Source organism: Heterocephalus glaber, unplaced genomic scaffold (genome assembly GCF_053883595.1).
Source record: "Heterocephalus glaber isolate CG9 unplaced genomic scaffold, H.glaber_assembly_v1.0 deba00001442, whole genome shotgun sequence".
Taxonomy (NCBI): Eukaryota; Metazoa; Chordata; class Mammalia; order Rodentia; family Bathyergidae; genus Heterocephalus; species Heterocephalus glaber.
The window spans coordinates 38184774-38201751 of record NW_028258296.1 but is presented as its reverse complement, the minus strand read 5'-3'; the positions used below and the strand labels follow the sequence as shown (position 1 = coordinate 38201751).

The 16978-nt window shown below is 31.7% G+C and overlaps 1 protein-coding gene across 7 annotated transcripts in view; it reads left to right on the top strand.

Moving 5' to 3' along the window:
- The window catches only part of Col11a1 (collagen type XI alpha 1 chain), a 702155-nt gene that overhangs the window by 624343 nt on the left and 60834 nt on the right, over window positions 1-16978 (top strand). For all 7 annotated transcript variants that reach the window (XM_021247828.2, XM_004869152.4, XM_021247827.2 and 4 more), the window contains 5 exons: window positions 1337-1390; window positions 5572-5625; window positions 7998-8105; window positions 8410-8499; window positions 8765-8818. In XM_021247828.2, the coding sequence (XP_021103487.1) occupies window positions 1337-1390; window positions 5572-5625; window positions 7998-8105; window positions 8410-8499; window positions 8765-8818 (360 nt within the window). The remainder of the gene's footprint in view (window positions 1-1336; window positions 1391-5571; window positions 5626-7997; window positions 8106-8409; window positions 8500-8764; window positions 8819-16978) is intronic.

The window sequence follows — 16978 nt, the reverse complement described above, 5'->3', positions numbered from 1 at the left end:
CCGTTTAACACTGAACAGTTCTGTTTTATTACTTCAAACATATCAAGAAGAGATCGTTATCTCTAGTACAGAGGAGGAACAACACTAATAAGCTGTTATTAAATGTAATGCTGATACTAATGGCATATGATTTTTAACCACAAAGTTTTTGTGCAAATGTCCTGTTCAGTCTGTGCTAAGTCTCATAAAGAACCAAAAGCAAAGTTCCTAAAGTGATTGTACATATATTTTCTGATAAGCATTTCTGTATTTTAAAACCATGTGCATAGATTATGACTAACCCCTAAAATTCCATCAAGACATATGACCTCAATATTATCATTTATATTTGTATATATTGTTCTGAATTGTTTCCCTTGTCTAACATATTTTTGTTGTCAAAGAAAGCCATTGACTAATTTTCCTTAGACGTTTTTCAGTCTGTCGCTCATGTATCTTTCAACATGATGTGAGCTATTGATCTTGCACTCATTTTGTCTCCAAGAAATATCAAAAATACAATAAAGCCTATACCTAAAAAGCATGCAGTCTAATAGGAAAGACATGACACTGATAAGAAACATTACTTTTGCTGTTAAATGAAATACTGCACTAATATGTAGTTTTATAAAATTTGGGATAAAAATGCCCTCCTCACTTTGAATTAGAAGAAATTCAGGTGGAGGGATAGAACTGATGGTCCCTCTACAAATTGATTGTTTTATCATTGTACTTGAAAAAAAATGTATACACAGATAGACATATAGATTGAATACTTGGAATGTTCCAATTAGATTCTGTCAATCTCATGCTGATGCTTCTATATTTGAACAGTATGTAGTCATCTCCCCTAAGAAAAATTCTAGTTTGAAGTGATTAAAATTTATAGCATGAAGCAAATTGAGAAATAGTGTTCTGTAAGCAGTCTTTTTTTCATTCTTGTTACATGTTTGGATCACCACTAGAGGACACCATTTTTCTCTGTTACCTGTATTTCAATGCACAGAGAAATGAGTTCTGAACAGATAACAATAAAAAGGGAAAAGTATTCATTTGTCAAGTACTGAACTAACGTTTTTGAAAAAATAGAAATACTAACACATGCAAATATACTTTTAAAAGATAAGCGCAACTGAAATAAATTCGTTTAGTATGTAACGTTTAAAACAGAACTTGTTTTTTTAGTCTCAGTCATAGCTATAGAGTTATGTTAAATGGATTTAAGTGCATACTACCATATATAGAACATCTGAACATTAAAATACAATGAAATACAAGAAATAATTTAAAATATTTATATTGTAAAATAATTCAAGCAATATTTAAGACATAAGTTGTTTTATATTTGTGATTTCAGGGTCCACCTGGAAAGGATGGGCTACCAGGACACCCTGGGCAACGAGGGGAAACTGTAAGTAACTCTGTTTTTGGTTGAAATTTTCTCTCTATAGTACTTCATCAGTCCACAGAAGGTTACTTCATTGTTGCCAGTTAAGCTATCAGTCTGAGAACAATGGAGGAAGAATTCCATTGAACCTTTTATTAAAACCTATAAACAAATAAATAAATAGACTCACCTTTTGTATCTGAAAATATAGGATGTTGATTGAAATTGTTCTCATTAGAAACACCAACACTTTAAGAATGAGCTAATGGGAAAAGCCCTATTATTTTTTTAATTCCTCCTTAAGATTGTCGCCTTGGCCCTTTCCTTGGAGTCTATTTAAGTCCATCCTATCGGGAACTATCACATCCACCCCATCAAATGGAACCACTCTACTATAAGACATGCACATAATATAACATTCTTCTGTCCAGAAGTAAAGGATGAGATATTTGCTGATTTTGGATCCAAAAAGGTATATTTGGTCTGGAATATATTGGTTGAAAAATATAATTTAATTTTATTTTAAACTCTAAGGAATATAACATTAAACAAATCGATCTAATAACATCATAGGTAGGATAATTAGGCAAAAGAAAAATTTGCAGTTCCTGTATAGCTTAAGGATTCTGGTGAGTTTATTTAGCTACATTTCAAATCTGCTATCCCAGTGGACTGTTGTTCTATTCAGAAATGCTCCTAGGTTGGCATGTTCCAATTCTAGGTTCTCACTATTGGGTAACTTTGTTCAGATTTCATGAGGAAGCTGCAATACAGCATCCCTTTGACTCCATGGTACAAAATCACTTTAGAGCATTCTACCAGCCTGACAACGTAATTCTGAAATGATCAAATATGTGATAACAAACCTTCAAATATTATTAATTCTCTGCTATGGGAGGAGCAAAGTGTTAATAACCCAATTACTGTCTCAGTCAATGTAGGATAATTCTTAGCTTAAAAACTTAATGTTAGCCAGGCTATAGGCTTCAATATCATGGCCTTCAAATGCAGAATCAAAAATGAACTAATGTGACCAAAGAATAAAATTGTTGGAATTTCCTCTTGGGAATGATAGTTACATAAGAAGAAAAAATGAAGTCTTTAAAAAAAGATCCATACTCAAATTTGAAAATGTAGTTTTATTTAAATTTTGTAGCCATTCATGTTTTACAAAGTCATATATATTTGGGGGAATAATTCTAAACTATTTTCATAAAGTGTTTTGAAGAGTAGATACCTAAAGAATTACCACATAATTGGTAAATTTGTCTTCAATTTAATTAATAGTTTCTGTTTCTATCCAAAGCAGCCATATCATATATAACATTTAAATTTAAACAAAGATGAAAAATAGCAGATTAGCTAATGCTTCTAGGAAGAATGTTTCTATCTATTGTTTTCTCATAGAAAAGGCCAGAATTATTTCTCAAAAATTTTATTCCTGGTGTCACATCCATTATTAAGTGAATCACCCAACAGCCAGGAACTCTTCTCTTTCAATTTATCCATGCTGAATGGAATTGTAAAGATTTCATTGTTCAAGAGTTAGAATCTAAAACTGGCTGAGATTTTTACATATATGTTATCTAATTTCCAAGAAAAAAATCTTCTATATTTGATATTTATATTTTATATATTTTATTTTGTATATTTTATTTTTATATTTACATGATTTTTACATTTTGTATTTGAGCTTGTCCCCCTTCAGATATCCTTCATGATTTCTCTTGATTTCTTACATATTGAAGCTTTTAAAGTCATGCAGGAAATATTAGAAATAGTTTCTATGACACTGAAACAACCCAAACCTTTCTGAGACATGGTGTCAAATCCAATATTGATATTAAAATTAATTTAGTCCTTTAGAGATTATTAGAATAAGAATACCATTTCTACTGAGTTTAGCAGAAGATTTTCCAAACTAACCTATACATCTATTAAATTAATTTCTGTTTTCAGGGAGTTTAAACAACATTACATTAACTTATTCTAAAATTAAATGGTAAATGTAGCATTACTATAGATAATATCAAATAAACAAACTTCATTTTGAACTATAAAAATTTTACTGTGCACAATTTATCAGACTCCAATCATCGAATATATTAGATACTTGTAAACACTCAGTTTCTTGAATGAGCAGACCTGAAGCAGAGCTCTTTCAGATCTTATCAGCTGTACAAGTGGGCTAGCAGCTAAACTTTTTCTCTTTCCTTTTAGGATGCATGTGTGGGTTGTAAATTGTCTATAGACCTTGCTCAATTAACTATTGATTTTTAATAAATTCATTTCAGTGAGTTATTACTATAATTATTTCTGTGAGATATTCTTGCTGTCATAGTGACTAAGAAAAAAAGCTTTATAAGATTTTATTTATTTTGTTTTAAATTCAAAGTTGCATTTATCCCTTCAAATCAAACTTGAAGGGTAATCTAATTAGAGGGAATACATTGTACAAATGAGATGTGTGGTACCAGAGAAAGGTGAGAAGGTGAACATGACTAGAATCTGAAATACATTTCCAAATCAAAGTTTGTGATGGAGGTTGCAGACTGGGCTGAGATTGTTTTGAACTTCCTCAGTGATATTGTTTGGCACTGTATGTTGTTACCAATAAATTGATTAGATTTGCTTATGTAAGATGATAATCCTGTCTCATGTAAACAACTAAGTAAACCTGATTTGAAAAACTTGATCATCAAAGAGATCACAGTGTGAATCATACAAGTCTACTAGACAAGAGAGAAGAAGTTGTATTTTGAAAGAGTTCCTCAGCTGACTCTAGGATCAATGACCAAGTGAAGATCCAAATTAAGCCTAGGATATCAAATTATTTTTTTAATAAAGGGAAACAACACAAGAGGAACATGAAGACCGAGGGGACATTCAAAAAATTACTTTGAGAATATTGAAGAAAGAGTATCTCACCGAACTAGAAATGTCCAGTAGGTACTTACTGACTTTTAGGGTTCAACACAGAGATTTAGAAATCATCTGGAACAGGTAGACTATTTTACTAACATAGAGGTAAGAATGGAGGTTTTTGGCATAATCCAGGAAGTAGTATATGTGTGTATTTGTGCTCGTAAACACATATATTAGACATGCATACATATGTGTTTACTGTGTGTCTATATAGATTTGTAAATCTGATCAGCAACCTGTGAGCTCCTGAAAAGATAAAATAAGCAAACAGCGATTTTGATTTTAAAATGTTAAATAAATTTTAGGATAATTTCTCTCAGCTTTAATTGATTTTGCTATTGATAATAACAGCTTATGTGGAATCTGGATGTTCTTAAAAATCAATCAATTAAAAAAAATCAATCAATTTTTAAAATACAAGAAATCAGTTTTTTCCCTGTAACATCAATTATAATACTTATAAACACACATTTTTTCCTTTTATTTGCTTATAAAATTTTGTTCCCTTAATTAATTCAATCATAATCGTCTGGAAGGTTGTGGGACTACTAGTTTCTATTCTTTCCTGCTAACTATTATTTCTAGGCTGGTTATATGTTATAGTGAATAAATTTTTTTGGAAATACTGTGGTTTTATTTCTGTTCTTTGGAAGTTTCCTCTTGGTATTCTTTTTTCTTCTGTAATTGTTAAATGTAATTTAGCTCATATGAAAATAATTTATCTGTTCTAATACAATTTTACAGAATGAGTAATCTATGAGTAGCCCAGAAAAATGTAGATACTAAGTATACTCCCAAAAGCTTCACATTTTCTTTATAATATTTTATATTTTGTTTTATTTTATGAGATTGTTGAACTGAACTTGAAAGAAATGAATAAATATCACATACTACAGATTTTCACTGTATAAAGAATCAGTCAGCTATTTTAAGTAATACAGGAAGATTATCATTTATTTCATCCATAAACATTGGTCATTTAAATCCTCTATGTTGTTTGATCTTGTGGAATAGTGTTAAGGGTGTATTTTTACTTCAGTTTCATTGTATAATACTTATTTTTTTAAGTTTGTGATAGTAACCATGACATTATAATGTGAAATAGTAAAGACAACAAAATTTCAATTAAATGCTGGTGTATAACTCACACTTGAGCATTTGAACAGAATTATTTTTAGCCAAAAAGTGACTTTCAACATGAATTACTAAACTATCTCACAGAATTTAGATTTATGTTTTCCTTGTGTATAGCTTTAACAGATTCTACTTTGTTTCCTTAGGGGTTTCAAGGCAAGACTGGGCCCCCTGGGCCAGGAGGTGTTGTTGGACCACAGGTATTTTTATTAATTTTGTTAGCAAGATTTATATTTATGTTATATGTTCACCTTACCTGTAAAATCTGTTCATTTTGTTGTAACTCAGAATGTATATTGCCAATCTCAAATGAAATTTAGCAATTACGTAATTAAAGCTGTTTTTGAATTGCTTGTATTAAGAAAGAAGAATAAACAATGAAAAATGGATCAGAAAATCCACAATGTATTTCACTGGAATGTCTAATCGTGGTGCCACCTACTTTTCACATGTATATATTTTTAAAATCTAAAATTCTTTATTAAATAGACTGGGAATTCAAAATTAAAATTACAAAATTATTTCAAAATTTTGAATATAAATTAAGTCTAGAAGTATAGTAAAAACAAAATATAAACATCTTAATATTATATTTTAAAAATTTAGTATTTGTAGCAATATATTTTATGTTTCTTAAGATTTTTTGTCTTCATAACAGTTATATCAGGGATAAAATATTAGCTTGTTTTCTTTGAGCATATGTGAAATATTTGCAAAGACAAGTGTGTGTTTCATGGTAGGTGGCAGAAATTCTCAAATATTGTACCAATATTTGAATTACGGAATTACATAGCCATAGATAATAACTCATGTGAATAGAAAATAATGTTTTTATTCTTTGACAAAACATGTTGAGGGGACAGAACATTTTTAGTTGTTGGAATTTTACTCCAATTACTAAAAACATAGTAAAAGAGAAAGGACATTTGGGCAAGAGTTTAATTGTTTTACATAGTCTTTTCTGCACCTATAATTAGTTCTCAATGTTTTGCAACTTATACACACAAACGTGCACATCCAATAATACATGCACACATACAGAGAAATAAAATCTACATCTACTTTCTAGAAATCTGTGTAACAGAGCAAAAAAGAGTGCTTGGATTGGGTGGTCATTTTATTTCAGAGTATAATTCCTCAACTAAAAGAAAATTTTAACAGTTCTTATATAAAGGAAATATAGCATGAGTGTAAGCATGCATACATTTTTGTGCTCTAGATTCTTCTGGACTGCTTTCCAATTATAATTATATTTATCATATATATAACCTATATATGATATATATCTGGTGTTTGTCACTTTCTTCATTGCTGGGGTGTGATACCTGTCACCAACAAATAAAAGGAGGAAAGGTTTATCTTAGCTTACAGTTCATAGTCAGCTGGTTCCAAGACAGGGTAGCACAGCAGAGAGCTGCTCATGCCATGGCAAACAGAAGTGAGGGAGCCAAAAAAAGGAGCCAAGAAGGGAGATAAACCTTTCAGGCCACACCCCTAGTGACCCACTTCTTCCTGCTAGACCTTACCTTTTGCAGCAAATCAACTGCAGTATTATCCCTCATAATCCAATAACCTGAAAGCCCCACCTATGAGCATGTGATGCTCTTGGAGGACATTGCCAAAATTTGGAGCACATGTGTTCTTTATCCAAAAGCAAAATGTAAAAAATATGTTGCAGTTTTAGAAAATAACTGAGAACACTATTATGCAAGCAACTTCAGTAAAAAGTTCTACTGTTTAGCAACCATAGCATCTGGAATTTTTCCCTTTATATATTTTCAAGTTAAATCCTTCATTTTGCTTTTTATTCTAAGTGGAGATAGAGAGCAACTGGTCACCATTCCCTATTTATACTTGAAAGCTTATTATACTCTAGCCCCACAAAACAGCACGACTTGGGGGACACATAAATGACCTGGCATTTTTCACTTTGGCATTTGCTGCAATTTACTGTGGCTGGCTATTTGTTATAGCCTTAGGCCTCAAAGAACTGCTGGACAAAACTTACTGCCATCAGGATCCCCCTGCCACATTCTTTCGACTTCTCATATGAATATAAATTATCAATAGGGAAGTTTCTAGTTTTTGGAAACTCCCAGGAGAACCACTTCTGTTGTTTGGGTTCCCAAGGTCCTAGGCTTATTATCAAGCAGTGATTCATTGAGTACCTGACACCTTGGCACCAGTAACTCTTCATCCTTAAGCTAATTTGACACCTTACATAAAAAGGAATGTGATAAACTGTAGTTATAAAACAAAGTGTTTCTTTGTTTTTTCTTTTTCTTTTTTACTATGGAATTGGACTGGCCTCATTCTGAAGCAATTCTGGTATTAGACAAAGAAAATATCTTTGTAGACTATGCACTTCCCTTGTACCCTTGGCTATTATAATTATGATTATGTATTATTTTTTCAGACTTTTGCCAGAAGGCTACTTCAGTGCTTTATAAAAAGACATCATGAAAATAAATGACAATCATCATCTTTTGTGAAAATGAGCAATATTTGAGTTTGTATTCTATTTGCCTAAAGTAAAGAAGCAATGTACTGCGGTTTTGCTTGTATAATTTAGGGACCAACCGGTGAGACTGGCCCAATAGGTGAACGTGGGCATCCTGGCCCTCCTGGCCCTCCTGGTGAGCAAGGTCTTCCTGGTGCTGCAGGAAAGGAAGGTGCAAAGGTACAACATGAGACTCTATATTTTGTCAATATTTAAATTAGAATCAGGAAAATATTTAGTGTAACATTGTTGTACTTCAAAACATTACTGAATAATAATAATATATAATACCAGTTAGCTTGCTGACCATAAAACCATTTAATGATATAACCCTTTAAATCTAGATATTATTTCATTTTAATGTGTATGTCATTCCACACAATATTCCTATTATCAAATGATATTAAAGTTTAGCAGTAGATTGGAGGTAGTCACAATTTTGTTCATAGAAATGTGTATGACTGATGTGTATTATATTTTTTAGGGTGACCCAGGTCCTCAGGGTATCTCAGGGAAAGATGGACCTGCAGGATTACGTGGTTTCCCAGGTGAAAGAGGACTTCCTGGAGCTCAGGTACAATCAATATAAGGGTAAAGAAAGTGAATGGAATTTCTTATTAGATGCATTTTCTTATACCTTAACTAAAGAGACATGAGTAATTAAGAGAATATACATACATATGCATTTGATTATCATTTAATATCATTAAATTTATGTATAAAGTATTTATATTTCTGTCAGGAAATATTGCCTGGCATCCTCTTTTTATTAATCATACATCTCCTATTTATATTCAATTCACATTTATTCATTTTTCTTTGATTTTTGCTTTGCCCAGGGTGCACCTGGACTGAAAGGAGGAGAAGGTCCCCAGGGCCCACCAGGTCCAGTGGTAAGTATGGTGATAATAAATAGCTATGCTATCTATGGTTGCAAATTACAGCTTTTTTCATTACTCTCATGCTGTGATCCCACAGCGTGGGAGAGAAAATAAACACATGTCAATCAAATTCGTCAGTGCCTGGTTCCTACTAATTGCATGCACTAATGAGTACAGAAACAGAAGGGTTTAGATGATTGGGAATATATGCTCATGCTTCTGTCAGAAGGTAAAAAGATCTATATTGCTTCTGACCATTACCAGTGAAATAAATCAATTATGAATAATAGAAACTCATGGTCATGGAAGGTCTGAAGAGGATATAGTTTGCATTATTTTATTTCATTTATCTTTTTCCTTTCATTTAAATAATTTTTTAATATTCTGTCATTTATTAGAAAACAGACATAATGTGTCAAAATACTTGATGACACTTGCATTTGTTAGTGATATAAAAACATTCCATAAACATGAAAATGTACCATCTTGTACGCTATCCATATTCCTTTATCCAACCAGTAAAACATTGTGAGATAATTGGCAATGAGTAAACATTACTATTTTACTTTAGCTTTTCATTTCTTTTTTGTCAACTTTCCAAGAGATATTGAATGTAGTCTTCATCTTTATCTACAAATTCACTTTTGTTGCCACTGATTCTCTGAAAGGTCACTATGATAGTTAACAGCCATATTTACTTGTCTTTTCTCATTCTTGGTCTTATTTGCCCAACCTGAACATCTGAAAGTTGTCTGAAAACTCGTTTTCCATTTTCATGCACAGTATGTTGAAGTCATGATAGTTCTGCCTTCAAAATATTTCTTTAATTTTTCCCTTTTGTCTTTATTTTTGCCACTATCCACTTTTTTCAGAGTCTTTCCATTCTCTCCTTGACTTCTAATGTCTTAACTGATATCCTTGACTCCGATTCTTACTCCTTCAGTCAGTCTTTTCATTACTTCTAGATTTTATTTTAGTTCAAAATGCCTCTTTAAAACTATGCTGCTCCTTTGCTTCTGCCTATCTCATGTCTGTCTCCACAGTGCCTTTAGAAACCAGACTCCTTCTCATGGCCAAATGTCATCTTCACAATTTGATACCAGTCACGATTGCCTATTTTATTTTCCTTAATACTACCTTTAATCCTATTTAATGCTCTGAACTTCTTGGGCCCCAACCACCATGTTGTCTTCTATTTTGAGAGAAGATATTTTATACTTTTCACTTTCTTTTCTTAAGGTCCATTTTTCCTTTTTTTACTTGCCAAAATTCTACTCCGGTATAGAGATAAAGCTGTGATGTTTAGTCTCCATAAAGTCCCCTGTGAGCATCTTGTTGGCATTTATGTATAGTGAAATTTATCCCTTTTCAGTGCTCTTTGTTATGACTTCTACTTAAGAAATTGCCTTGAGATTTGATTGGTTGTCTCTCTCATTAGTCTCATTAGTCTGTGACAGTATAAATAATTTTGAAGAAAAAAAAAACACGCCAAAGACTAAACAGCACTATAAGTTGATTGATGATTAACATTTATTATTTGTATGCCCAGCGACAGAAAAGAAATAACATTGGGAAAAGAAATCAATAGAAGGTTCATGAAGAAGGTGGCTCTTGAATTGTCTTCACAGAGATTACAAAACTATTTAAGAGCAAAAACATATTAAGAAAATTATGGTGCTTAAGGAAGCTTGGCTTAGAAATGTAAGACAAGCATTGGGAAAAAGGACTAGCATTTGTTGAATTCTTGCTAGGAACCAGCCACTCTGCTAAGCATTTTGGATCATGTAAAGCTAAAGTAGAATACGGTGGGGCATATGATTACTGAAACTCGAAAATGGGAAGCTGGAGTAATTTGAATATTTGAAGTTTTTTAGAGCAAATAGATTAAAATAAATAATTTAAGGAAAATAGAATTTTTCCTTAGTGAATAAAAATCAAGATGGGGAATACTAAGTGGATATGAAAGTTTAGTGACTAATTTCATAATATCATAGTGAGCCCGGGATTATGGCAGGGGGGACAGTGTGCCAGAGAATGGCCCAGGTTAACAAACACTGAGAAAATGGGATGGTAGAATCTATTACTAAGATTAGCTATGGGATGTGAAAATGATGACATCATGCTTTTGTTTTGGAAGGAATGAAAGTTTAATGATACCTTCCATGCCTAAAATAACTTTACTTCTTTGCAACGACAAAGAAAAAACACAAAACATTCATTCATAGATAAAACTTCAGAACCTCTTTTCAGTCACAATTTTTAAAAGCTTTTATTCTTTCCTAAAATAAATCTTGCATATGTACTCATTTTGAGTTTATTTGGAATTAATTCTGATTCTTACAAAAATTTACATATTATATTTTGCAGGCACCAGACAATTAAAATAGTTCCTCAAAATTGTTGGGGGAGAACCCACCAAAAATAAAGACACCATCTCTGAGTTATTCCTGTAATTGCTTTAAAATACAGTGAAGAGCCTCATGATGATGACTCTTAGACCATACAAGTGCTCACAGCCTCAGTTCACTATATTTAATCATTGAAATAGAAAATTTGATTTTGAAGTTTTTTTATTCCAAATGATAAAGATTAAAATAAAAAACCCTGATTTTTTAAATGTAAGCTCTAACTAATCCTGTAAATTTGTCTGTGTTTACTTTTATTTTTGATAGTTAAGACCTTATAGTAGCTATTCAAACTATGAAATCAATAATTGTGATTTCTTTTTTTGGGTGGGGGTAATAATTGTAATTTCTTTAACAAGAAAGGTAGTAAGTATTTTCCAGTGTTGGTCAAAAAAATAACAGCAAAATATCAGAGGGAAATATCTATGAAGGTAGAGAACAATGATCAAATTATAAGACATATGGAATGGAGGTCTGAGAATATCTTATAGAACTCTGATTTTATAACAGGCAGGCACAAACATATCAAACTCAAATTAACTTTACCTTTCACTTATTGAACAAATAAAGGTAAATATAGAAGAAATTCACAGAACAGAGAGAGTTGGAGATTCAATGTTATTTATATGATGGGAAGGAATTTGAAGTAATGAATTCTTTAAGGAAAACAATGTGATAAGGAATATAAAGTCTAAAGAAAATAGAAAAGGAAATGAAATATTGTTGAATATGTGTCCTTTCAATTCCTATGCTAGGTACTATGCATACATTACCTTGTGTGATACTTAAAAATTGAGATGATAAATATTATTACAATTCCATTTTTAATGCAGAATATCTGAGGCTTAGATAAAGTAAGCAGCAATCCAGTTCAATAGTCCTTTCTCTGAAGACTAAATCCTTGATAGTACATTACATAAACTCATTTCCGCATATGTAAAGAACTCACTTTGCAAATCCTTAACAGAGCCCCTCCCTCTGACTCTCCCCTCCCCCTCCTTCTTTCTTCCTTCCTTCCCTTTTTGTTACAGTTTTCCAATTCTCCTTGACCTTCTGTACTCTTGTAAACTATTTTGTTGAAAGAAAAAGAGTTAGCAAAGCTAGTATTCCAGCTCTTCAATATTTCTATAGATTCCTTATAACCATTGCCTATTTTGAATGAATCAAAGATTAAACTGCTTAAACTAACCTACAAGTTGAGTTCCTGATGACTATGTATGTTTTTCCATGGACCATTGAATCCTTAATGTTTTTTCTCCTAGAATACAGTATATAAGAAACAGATTTGCTTCGTATTTCTGTGTTAGTAAAAGAATAATAAATTTTATCATTTCATGGAATACCAATGAACTGAAACTAAAAGCCTTCAAGATTGGATTTGATAGGTTAACAACTTTTAAATTGAAAATGATATTTGTAGTTTGTATATGTCACAATTATGCCCTATTCACCGTTTCCTCTCTTTATTTTCTAACCCATAGAAATCAAATGTATATTTAATAATCATCCATCTTGTCCATGTGTCAGTCTATTCATTTGTAAATACATTTACATCTGTTCTTTTTACTTATAACCATTCACTCAGAAATATAGACCAGGCTATTTGTATTGCATTGCTGTAACACCCTATTAAAATGGGCTAATTGAACTCTTGTAGGTCTAGATCCAATACTATTGTATTATTTTCAGAGAAACTATGATGTATAAATTCATATGAATCAAAGAATCTGTTTAGGATATAGGAGATGAATTTATGCAAGATTCCTTTTGTAAATATTCTTAGAAAAAATTATCTTGGTAACCACAGCTTTAGAAATACTTATAATTCTTTTTAAAAATCTGATTATATCTATTTATTTGCTTTTTTACTTTTGATCTTTTCAGACAGGTTCTTGCTGTGTAATTCAGGCTACCCTTGAATGCACTATGTAGCCCAGGTTAGCCTCAAACTCTGCGCAATTCTCCTGCCTCAGCTCTTGAAGTGCTGGAATTCCAGGCATATGCCACCATGCCTGGCTTCTAAAATCTGATTTTTATTTTATTTTATTTTATTTTTTGTGTGGTATTTTTAATATTTAACTCTTGTTGTTTTTTAACTGCTCTGCATGATGCATTTCAAAATTTCTTTTCGCTTTTCCTCACAGAAATTATGGAGTCAAAATTAAGACATAATAGAGAAGAGTGCATTTTATGATTTCTTTGAAACTTACTGAGCACAACTCATCATAAAAGTACAAATAATTTACATACTTTAATATTGTTCATTAAGTTTTATTTTCATTAATTTTTAACTGCTAGATAAGACCCATTAAGTTGATTCTATAGCTCCCCAACAAATTGCAACTTGAAGTTGAGGAAAATCTTGTTCTATAGTATACAATTTTAGATTACTAATATTTGGCTTCATATATAAAGAATTACTTGCTTCCCTGTTTATCCTGCTTACCTATTTCTTATTTATATTCTCTTATATCTTATGTATTCTCTGTAAGCTACTAAAAGTTTTTTGTCTTTTAGAATGATCACAAATAAAGAATTATTTGAATATACCAATCTGTTAAACTGAAATTATACAGTCATAAAATGGACTTTTTCTCCAGAGAGATTATGCTTTACTGAGAAAGACAGATATAGACTAGATAAAATAGAATAGTATATATTAAGTGATATACTAAAAGATAGACCACAGGACACAAAGGTGAAAACATTGATTTTTGCCTTAAAGAATTATATCACAGTAGGACCAATAAATAAAAATAATTTTGTCTATGAAAAACAATTTTTGTGTGAAGGTGTGTTTGTGTGCATACACACATGCTAAATTTAGTCTTAAGTGCTATTCACTATTTTGATTCTCTTAGTAAAGAACTGGTATTTCAAGTCTATATTTCTCTAAAGGTTTTGCTACTAGAAGTGAATGTATATTCAGAAATATAGTTCTCTCACTTAAGACAGATACATTTGTAGCAACACAGTGCTGTCACTTTGGGCTTTTAAGGTCTAGCAAAAACCAGTGTTCATCGTATGCATGATGTTGTATCTGAGAACTGGTAATAGGTAGCAGTCACAACACAGACATGTCTGCTGATCTCAGCGGGGTGAACCATTAAGTAGATGACTAGATGCACACACAAGGCAGGAAGCAGTAAGGGACCAAACAGCAAGAGAGGAAGGCAGTGCAGTATTTCCTTATAGGCTGAACATAAACTAGGTAAGCATTTTACAGGTAATGTAAACACACAACATATGCACATAAGCCATACAGCAAATTCTCAACTTGCTACTTATACTTTCATAAAACAAAATCAAGGAAAATGTTTTCTCCAAAAAATCTTTCTCCATGTTTGTCATCCACTTGCCAACAGTTTTTTTTTTTTCTTTAAAATGAGATTAAAGCTAATATAGTAGGATGGTTGGTGAAAACCTTTTATTTTTAGGCTGGCTTGCTTGCTTGCTTTCTTTCTTTCTTTCTTTCTTTCTTTCTTTCTTTCTTTCTTTCTTTCTTTCTTTCTTTCTCTTTTCTTTTTCTTTTTTTTTTAAATCTTGGGCCTGGTGGGAGGTGTGTGGAGAAAGTAAAAGAGAAGAGTCAGACAGTTTGCTAAAGAGTAAGGGTCCAGTATTTCACAGTCATGCAGTAGAGCAGTCTTTACCTCTTTCCTGTCACTTTTCTTTCAGGCAACCCTCAGAAGAGTCAGACTCTATTTTCCTCTTTATTATATCTTCTTATCATCTCCTCTCTAAGAGCTTATATGCCTTATCACAATTCTTATTTCTTTTCATTTTTTTCTGCATCCTGAGAACCTTCTTTTCACTAATTTGTACTCATACTTCAAACAAGGGAATAGACAATATTTTTAGGAAGGGCCACATACTGTACTTTCTAAGGTAAAGCATATTATCTCTATTGCAGCATAGGTAGATCTCAGTAAGCTCTTTTTATATCCAAGTAGAAATAAACGCAGAGATGTTTGTGAGGACAAAGGATCAATGAACGCAGCAGTGTAAGACCCATTTGATCATTCAGAGTTTATGCTTTAAATTCTAGCAGTGCTTTATATTTCATAGGAATTTTTAACTTTTGTGATCTAAAATATGCTACATACCATCTGGAGAGTGAAATTCTCTCACAGTAGCATTTCCATGAAGGTCAGCATGGTCTTTAAATGACAAGGGCACCAATATTTTTGTTTTCTACTCAATAACTTCTGGATCATAGGAGCTTTCTGTGTTTATGCTTCTACTCTTCTCCTTAGTTGGAAACATGTTATCTGAATGCTGATAAGATGATCTACTGAGAAAAAAAAAAAAGATGATTTACCTGTTTGTCAATTCATTTACTTTAAATTGCTCCTCAGAAGAAGGTAGTGAATATAACTGATAAAATATGTATTTTAGCGCTCTTCTCTATGTGGAGGATTAGAGACTTAGTCACTGTCATCACCACTCCAAGTATATAAGCTGATTTTATCACTGTTTCATTACCAGTATAAGGTTTAGAAGAAGGTGCTGCAAAATTAAGGAAAAGGAGTTGCAGAAGGGATAAAGCTAAAATAAAAGTAAATAAGGGTAACTAAACAGAGAAATTGAATTCCTCCTTTTTAAAAGCATGTTCTGAAAAATACGAGAAAAAATCTTGTTTCCTACAGTGATTATACTTAGTATTGAAATAACAGAATATTTATGATTATATGTTTACCATAATTTGTGTAATTCAATACATTCTAAAGGCTAAATCCTTGCCTTTAGAAATGTTTTTTATAAATAAATTTATATTTAAAATTTAAAACATGATGTTGGGCCGGGGATTTAGCTCAGTGGTTCCCCGCCTGCCTCGCCAAGTGCAAGGTCCTGAGGTTGAGCCCCAATGCAAAAACATAAATAAATAAATAAAACATGATGTTATGGGACACTTATAGTTAGAAAAATAATTACTATAGTGAAGCAAATTAACATGTCTATTATTTTACAGAATTATGTTTTTATGTTAAGAGCAACTAAGATCTACTCATTTAACAAGAAGCCTTCACACAATCAATTTTATTAACTTTAGTATTCAAGTTGAAAACTAAGTTTTGGAATAACAAACAAGTACACTGTATGGTATTATTAAGACCCTAAAGAAGATGAAATCAGCACCTCAAAAAGGTGACTGCCCCTGTACAGCTGCTGTTGAAGTATTATAATGGCAAATTTCTGGAAACAACCTTGCAGAACTTTTAAATAGTAATGTCCATTATGGCTTAACCTACATATTTAGGAAAATGATGTCTCTATAATTTCAGCCCCTTTTCCTCAAATTCTTTCCAATGAAGCACTTGGTTTTCTTTCTTTTTTTTTTCTCCAGTGAAGCACTTTTGATATGAAAAATATTCATCATTTCTTTAGGGAGGTAAAATATGCAATGTGAAAAAAGTGCTCTCCTTAATTAACAATATGACCTTAGCAATGCCATGTACCTTCCTAGATCTTAATTTTCTCTTCTATAATGTCTATAATTACTGGAGATTATATATCTATTTTTAAAATATATACTTATTCATGTATAGTTATCTAATATTCATTGCAGTCATAAATGCATTGTTCAAATACCTCAGATATATCAACACATTAAACATCACAAAATCTGATGACCAAATATTTCTTTATTGAATTTGCTCAGGATCAGAAAGCTATAGAAAACTATTGTTTCCAGGGCTTGGAAAGGGAATGATTATATGTCCAATCAACATACAGTATTTATTTAGGGCCAGCTGTGTGCTAGTAACTA